Raw genomic sequence first — 8,164 nt, forward strand, 5'->3', positions numbered from 1 at the left:
CAGAGGAGAGGTTTGAACTTTGTTTTTACTGTGGAAGGCTAAATATAATGGCAAATGAAGATGCAGAGCAGTCATTGCCTAGGGGACTATCAAGAGGGAAGGAAGAGGGGCTGAAGGAATAATTGGCGTATTAGCCTAACCATAGTGTATCTGTGTCTCTCCCTCCCAGGAGTGATTCTGTACATATTACTAGTGGGGTACCCTCCCTTTTGGGATGAAGATCAGCACAAACTCTATCAGCAGATCAAAGCCGGAGCCTATGACGTAAGGGCACTTTCTTGCTGAGTACCTGCATGGGTGTAGAAGCCATCCAAAACATGGCACTATCTGACTTGGTGTCCAGCAGCAGGCCCCAAGCTACTGTGCAAAGCGATGTTTGGCGTGTTCATACACCTCGTTGTCTTCACTGCCTGGGATACAGTCCTATTTGGGGCTACTGAAAGGTTATGTGGAAAGCACCACAGTGGGCACCGAGACGTTGCTGGTCATTAGGGAAATGCAGAGCTGGAAATGCAGATGGTGGGAAATGGTGTCTTCTACTGCATTACCACAAAGTGCTGCAGATGTAGCCAATGCTAACTCTTGCAGGGGAGCACAGGGAAGGTAGAATGAGGGACCCTGTCTTTATCAAGGCCTGACTGTAAGTGTGGGGGAGTATTCTGTGGAATAACTGCTTAAATTATGGCTTCTGGTCTCCTCAGTGCCACAGTGGAATTTATTCCAGTCATGGAAAATGTGGAACCCAGTGAGAAGAGTGAATGTCAAGGGCCTTTGGAGGGGTGGCTTTGTGGTGGGGATCAGCATGATGGGTTGGAAGCTCTGGTAAAAAGCCAAGCAGTTCATGGAGCAGTTCTCACAGCATGGCAAAACTGAGGTGTAAGAAGTGCCTTAAGGAGAGTAATAGCAAGGAGGTTAGTACTGGGAAGCAAAGGTGGTATAAAGTGTTGTTTGGGTACCACAGCTTGAATGTTTTGCATAAATCCTTCTATGAAAGGAGCAGCTCGGGAGAGAAGAAGGAATTCCTGGAAAACCTAGCTCAAAGGCTGTGGCCATGAATATCAAGAGAAAGTTGGGAAGTTCATTTTGTAGGCTATCTTATGGTTTGTATTAAAAAAAAAAAAAAGTGAGAGTTGCAAGGGTTCTGCTGGATGCCAGTTGCCTCCCACATCTGTGCCTGAGACCATGAGAGTGGCTGTACTGGTTAGGTCTGCCTAACCCCGTGTCCTGGCTCAGTGGCTTCCTGATTGAAAAGAAAGCGATGTCTTTGTACTTGGTAGCCTCAAATGGACTTGTGTTCTTTTCTTGCCTTCTTGCCTCTCTTGTTTCTGTGTTGCTTGTTCTCATTAGAAGTGTTTTTGTGTTAGTTATATCAGTTGGCATTTTCAAAGCATTTCAGGGGTTTTTAAATGTCTAACTCTTTCTGTAAGTCATGAGGAGTGAAGTGCCTGATGCCTCCTATCTATCTGTTGGTTTTGAATTCTTACCTATAATGAACAAGTCCAGATATCCTCCCTGTTTTGTCTGGCAAGTTTTACTGGCATACCTGCCCCTGGTGTCCTTACCCCAGCACCAAGTGTGCACTGGACTAGTCTGTTGTCTCTTGACCATAGAGGAAGTGGCAACTCACACTTGGGCTTTGTGCTGTTGGGTAAGGATTTTGCAAGGCATTACCATGAATACTTCAGAGTTGGAGTGGGTTGAAAGTGTCCTGGCTGAAAGCTCAGTATCATATTTTTTAGTTGTCTCCTGCAGTGCTTGCAGAACAAATTGTATGATGCCTTGCTAATGCTTGAGAATGCAGAAATAAGATTATATGCAGATCAAATGTGGCGGGTGTTTTTTTGATGACCCAATTGAGCAAAGCACAAAATGCAGGAGAAGAGGGATGGGATAAACTTTTTCGAAGTGTTGTAGTGCTGTAAGGAAATATTCATGGGATAGATCAGTCTTTCCCTGTCTTAAAGACAGGGGACTTTTATCTCAACAGCACATTTATCTTTGTGTTCTCGAGTTCCCTTGTATTTGTACAGTAGATTCATATGAGTGAGACATACTTCATTTAATCTCAGCATCTATACCACATGCAAGCATCTGGAGAATGGTGTAACTATCTCATCTTTATCATCACTGGAATTACAGGAGAGAGCAGTCACCCATCGTGGATGATCAACAACTTGAGATTTTTTTTCTTGGTTTCCATGCTTCTGTATTCCCATCCAGTATTACACCTCTTTTGCTCCCCAAGTAATGATTTCTGGTATGGTAGATGCTTGCTATCAACTTGCTGGTGGGTTGCTGCACCTAAGTGACCGGTACTGTTCCAGCATATTGTGCTTTATGATGGGGAATGTGCACCTGGTGAGATGTTCTCTGTTAGTGGTTTTCACTTTCACAAGGTTTTGCTGTAGCTCAGTGTTTGTGATTTTGCATAATGCTTTTACAGCTTTTTAGCATGCTGGAGAAAGAGCAAGGTGGGGTAAAAGAGCCAGCGCTTGTGTTTTTCATGTCAGAACTCCATTAAAAAGATCTGTGACTTTACTTTTTTGAATGCTGAGTGTGAGAGAAATTCAAAGGTCTGAGTGATTCCTAAAAGGCTTTTAAACTGTTAATCTTCCTGCCTGTGTCTGGTGAATGGTACAGGTGTGTCATGCTGTCTGGTACCATTCGCTTGCTGGATTCTGTATGATTTTTGTTCAGCGTGAGCTTTCACAAGAATTGATGTTTTGCAACTGTGTTACCCCTGGTATCAAAAGGGCAACAGCTGGAATTCAGCTGTGTAGGAGGGAAGATCTCTTCTGCTAGTAGAATATATTCTCAGTTCATCATCTGTTCTTTCTTCCTTTTTCAGTTCCCATCACCTGAGTGGGACACTGTGACTCCCGAAGCAAAGAATTTGATCAACCAGATGCTGACGATAAATCCAGCAAAGCGCATCACAGCTGACCAGGCTCTCAAACATCCATGGGTCTGCGTAAGTGTTTTCCTCTATTACTGATTGAGTTGTGGTTTACCTTGAACTGACATGTCAAGAAGACGTAGCTGCAGAAGAGCCCAGGATATTTTAAATATTTCAAAATGTGGTTTGTTTGGGGTTTTTTTGGAGGCTGACCTTCAACAAGCCAACTTTGTCGTGCTGTGGTGCTTTTATTGCTGCTGTATGGAAAAAATAAATCCCTTGTTTTTTTTTTAGAAGCCTTGTGAACGTCTGTGGTTTCTGGTTTTCCCCACATCTTGAATCCGTGTGATCCTAAAATGTCAATTGGAGTTTGGCATCGGACAAAATATTTTAGGATTATTTTGTTCTTCATCTCTGCTTCAATTTCTTGCATTGAATCTTTGCAATGTTGGAACATTTCTCCTCTGCTGCAGCTTAATTGGCTGTAAACCTGAAATCAGCGAAAAATCCTTTGCTGTTCTGTGTATGTAGTTTCCTACTTGCCAGACCCCACACATGGGTATTTGTCATCCTTTGCAAAGTTGGCAAGGAAATCCCTGAATGCAGCTGGGAGTGGGCGTAGGGGAGGACGGCAATAGTGCACTTTTATCTCTGCAGGATGAAATAGTTCCACCTAAGTCTAACCAGATGCTCTTGTAATACCATAGCATACTTTTGCTTTCTAGGATGTCTCCAGAGTGTTCCTTCACTCATTTTTTTTGAGAATCTGTAGTGGTTTTTTCCTTCCACCGCAAAACAATAAATTTGCAATTCAAACTTAACCTCTGTGAACATCTGTGTAACAGGAGTGTAGTGTCTGCTGTAAAGTGACGCAAGTTCGTTGGAAGACAGAACTTCACACCAGCTGATACTTTACATCTCTGTATTGTTTTTTTTCTCCTTGCATGCTTGTAATCAATAGCAGTTCCTGTATATTACAATGCCTGTAACCAAAGCTGTACATATTACAATAGCACGCTCCCTGTGGCATCAAGAGAGGCTTTCCTTCTCTGAGTTATGGGGAGTTTGATTTCACTTCACACCCATTTCAGCCTCTCACCCAAACTGCCTCCTGTTGAGTCTGTTGTTACCATTTGCTCTGCAGTCTCTGTGTGCAACGTACATTTTTCATTCTGAAGGTGTATTGCTCCTCTGAAGTAAATGTGGTAGGAAATCTTAACAGTTTATTTGGGACACTGAGTTTCTTAGCATCACTGAACTTCTGAGGTACACGTCTTGGCTCTTTTAAGCCCACATTGAACAACTGGAGATCACTGTCACTCCTAAGGAGGCTGAATGAACAGTGACCATCAAAGTTGTTGAAGAGGACAGTTTAGCTACATTCTCCCTCCACACTGCTGTGTGTACTGCAGCAGGTGACTAGCTTTGCTGACAAGATCAAAGCAGAGACTTCTCATGAAATGAGCTGAATGTGAGCATGGTTTACTGTTCTTTTGGGTATTGCAGATTTTTTTCCAAGCAGGAGAAAAGTAATGGAGGGTTTGTACACTCTGATCTGCCAAGTTAGTAATTCATTCACTGTCCTTGTAAAGGGAATTCAAGCTTGTAGCTTTATGCAAGAGCAACAGCTACTTTGGCGTTAGTCTCTGGCTTCCTCATGTGCTCTAAATGCCTGGCAGCTCCAGTCTCTGGTTTCCTCATGTGCTGTCAATGACTGGTAATGCTTCTGGGAAGTTCTCTTTTTGCAGCTGCTGGGATCCCAGTTCTTTGTGGGTGACAGGTGTGCATCACTGGCTAGAGGTTATGCTCATACTTTTGCATTGGTACAACAGAGCTACATGATCTTTCCTCTTGCACACTGAAAATCTATTTCTGCAAAACTGATGCAAAGATGCCGAGGCCTCTGCTAGTCAAGCACTTACAGTCATGAAGTTGCCATGTCCAGGAAGGTTACTGCTTGCTTATATTCACTTACTGCTGGGAATTTCCCCTTAGAGCTGTAACTAATGCAACCCAGAATTTTTCTTTTAACTCGGTTCCCCATGGGTATGCTTTTTCATTTGCCTTTGTCTTCTTACTGTCTTGATCCATTTGTGTGTCTGAGACAGGGAGCATTGATTCTTACCTGTACCTAAGTCAGAATTTCTTAGGCATAGTCTTGTAATAGCCAACTTTGACTTAACATGTCTTGCTGTACTGGGAAGTTCTTAAGTTGTGAACCAGCTGCAGTGTTTTGCAGCCATGCAGTGGTGAGAGGCTTGGCCATGTCTGCTCACATGAGTGGTTGTGTACAACTGAGGAGAACACCCTGGCTGATTTGGTTAGGCCATGTTCTTGATCTTTTGGTTTTCCTGTTTTTCAGCAACGATCCACTGTTGCTTCAATGATGCACAGACAGGAGACTGTGGAATGCTTGAGAAAGTTCAATGCCAGAAGAAAGCTAAAGGTAAGTATACATTAGTTTGCCTTAAGTTTGTTTTTAGTCTTCTAAATTTGAGGTTAATGCCTTCCTAGCAACAGTATTTCTTTTACAATTAGCTCACTAACATTAGTGAGCACTACCTTATGTAGTCCTCCAGTACAGGGTACTAAAGAAGTGCATTGAGGAGCTATAGGGTAGTTTCTTTCTCCAAAGCTGTAAGTTTCCCACTCCTCTTCTGCTACATAATCACTCCTTCTACTTCCTGCAGAAGAGTTGAAATAGAGCAACTAGTTCTTAGGTTCTGGGGCTTTTAGCTCTGGTCACTCCCTGCCTCCCAGTAATGGTGTATCAGTTGCCTGCAGCTAGGCCAAAGCCTGTAGCCTGCTATCTGAAAGTCAGGAAGCAACTGTGTGTGTAAACATAACTGTTAGTGTCATTTTAGATTTCCCAAGCCATCCTGCCTGGCCTCTTGAAAGGCAGGAGTCTGAGCAGTCCCGTGTCAGGTCCAACAGCCACATGTGGGAATCCTGGATACACTAGGGCTTCCCAGGGTAGCTCTGGGATACCTCTGTTTTGGCACCTGATGCACTGAGTTCTCCATGGGTCAGCCCAGCCCCTTTCTGAAGTGAGTGATGCTGTCTGTTATCCCTGCTTTCTCTTCCCCACAGGGTGCAATCCTCACGACAATGCTTGTGTCTCGAAATTTTTCAGGTAAGTTCTCACTGTTCCCATCCCTTCCTTGGTTTTGTTTTGTATGTGTGAATCAGGGGATATTTTAACCATCATTGGATTGAGTAGGAGGGGAGGAAACATATTCATAATTCATCATGGTGTAATGCTGCCACTATCCTCTCATGATATTTTGTTATCAAGTTATTTTTGGGAAATTCTGGCTGGCATTTGTTATCATTCCCATTTGAAGCTGAGTGTCAAGAACTCTTACTAGGTAGCAGTGATTCCTTAAGACCTGAGGCAGGAATACAGAGCAAGTAATCATATTGGTGAAAAAAGAGGCAGGAGCTATTTTTGTATTGTATGACTTTGACTTATCTAAAATGGGTCTGAAGCATCTAGCTGTTAGTTTTCCGTCTTGGAGTCTCAAAAGTGGTTTTCATCCTTTTAAGCTTAATAACTGGTAGTTTGGCTCCCACCCAACTGCATTACATAGTGCACTTACTGAAAATGCAAATCTCAACATGCAAATCAGTGCTTTTTGGAAGATGATTGTCTTGGCTCAGCATATCTAGGTGATGCAGTCTTATCTCTCTATTCATTTCCATTTGGGTGGAAAATGTCTTTTTGCAAGTGCTTGTGGTTTATGGGATTGTTTGCTTTGCCCTCTATGCCATTTTTTCCCTTTTAAAAGGGGCAACCATTGAATGCATGAATCATATTTTTTTTATTGCACCTGACTGCAGTTACTTTCAAGTGAAAGTCTGCTATATGGGTTATAAGTGATGATGAATGACATGGAAATGTATTAATTTCATCTGACCATTTGCTAATAGTGGATACCAATACTTCTGTTCTGGGTGATGTTACAGTAAACTTCTAGTTGGAATGAAAACCTCTGTGAAATTATCATCCCAGCATTCAAAGTTTGCATTCATGCATACATTCTTCTGTGAAATCAGGGCAGCATTTTTAGCCTCCTGTGTGATGATTTGAAAAAAAAACCAACCAACATGTGAAATCAAGCTACAAATAAGGGATGATCCTCAGCAAATTCAGAATGGTTTTTCCTTGGTTCTTGCTTTCATGTGAGCCTGTGCCAATATGTCAGGACTACTTGTGGCTACAGCAATTTCTCCTTACTGCCTTACTGCATTTCTGATAGTTTGGCCTTAAAGGTACAGAATAATTTTCTCCATTCACCGGTCCCAGGATTGTGCTATTAAAGGATTTTAAAATTATACATTGTTTTCTGAGAATGATTCTGAAATAACCATTTGAGGAGCTATGGCACAGCAGCGAGGCTTCCACAGGGCTGTACAAAACTCAACATTTTCTTGGGCTTTCTGCTGGTGTGAATGGTTTTTGATCTATTCACACAGCTAGTTTTTATTTTACTTAATTGATGATTCTGAAATAGTCAGGGGTTTTATTTTTTTTTAAATAGCAGTTTTAGATTCATTTTTAGTCTGCAAATGTTGTCACTTCTAATGAAGCTGCAGAAGTGCTTGAGTAAGAAAATCTCTTGTGGCTCAGATTCTTAGTACATGAAATGCCTGAGAGAAGGGTTCTCCTTAATGGTGTGTGACCTATACATCCACTTATTCCCTGAGCTAGTATCGAAGAGGAAAAGACTTGCTCTGCTCATTCTTCTCTGTCTCAAGGGCTGAAGCTGCTGGATCCGCTTCAGTTAACAGCTGAAGAAAAGGAAATCCTAGGTGGCCCATAGTGAGTGCAGAGTTCTTGGTATCACTGTGTTCTGCTTTGAATATAAGCTGTGATCCCAGGTAATGAGACACTCTGAAAAGCTATCCAGAAAGAAATGTTGTGAATGTAGACACAAAGCATTTATAGCCTCTGCAGATGGTAGCTATTCCTAATATTTTGATGTGTTTTGAAAGTGGGGAGATCAGCTGCTCTTGTTTTCTTTGCAGGACTGTGTGTAATATGAACTTGACTTTTTAAGTTTTTATTTTTTTAAAATTTACTTAGGTTTTTTAATTGCTGCTGTTGAAACACAGAAATCCAGAACTGAGGAATAAGTGCATGCTCATTGAAAGTAAAACATTAGAAAGTCCATATGGGAACTTTGGGTAGAGCTCAGACTTTTCCTATCATGACAGGTCATCTTGCTGTGCTTGAAAAGTTCTGAAATAGTTCTTGTTTCTTTCCCT

At 42.0% G+C, this 8,164-nt stretch overlaps 1 protein-coding gene across 1 annotated transcript in view; it reads left to right on the forward strand.

Annotated features, from left to right (window-relative positions):
* The window catches only part of LOC104538140 (calcium/calmodulin-dependent protein kinase type II subunit gamma), a gene marked incomplete at its 3' end in the record, with an annotated part of 82,688 nt that extends 76,659 nt beyond the window's left edge, over window positions 1–6,029 (forward strand). Inside the window, exons 9-12 of the mRNA XM_010181233.1 lie at window positions 170–264; window positions 2,849–2,971; window positions 5,259–5,342; window positions 5,987–6,029. Of these exons, the coding sequence (XP_010179535.1) occupies window positions 170–264; window positions 2,849–2,971; window positions 5,259–5,342; window positions 5,987–6,029 (345 nt within the window). The remainder of the gene's footprint in view (window positions 1–169; window positions 265–2,848; window positions 2,972–5,258; window positions 5,343–5,986) is intronic.
* Between the last annotated feature and the right edge of the window lie 2,135 nt (window positions 6,030–8,164).

This window comes from Mesitornis unicolor, unplaced genomic scaffold (assembly GCF_000695765.1).
Source record: "Mesitornis unicolor isolate BGI_N332 unplaced genomic scaffold, ASM69576v1 scaffold613, whole genome shotgun sequence".
Taxonomy (NCBI): domain Eukaryota; kingdom Metazoa; phylum Chordata; class Aves; order Mesitornithiformes; family Mesitornithidae; genus Mesitornis; species Mesitornis unicolor.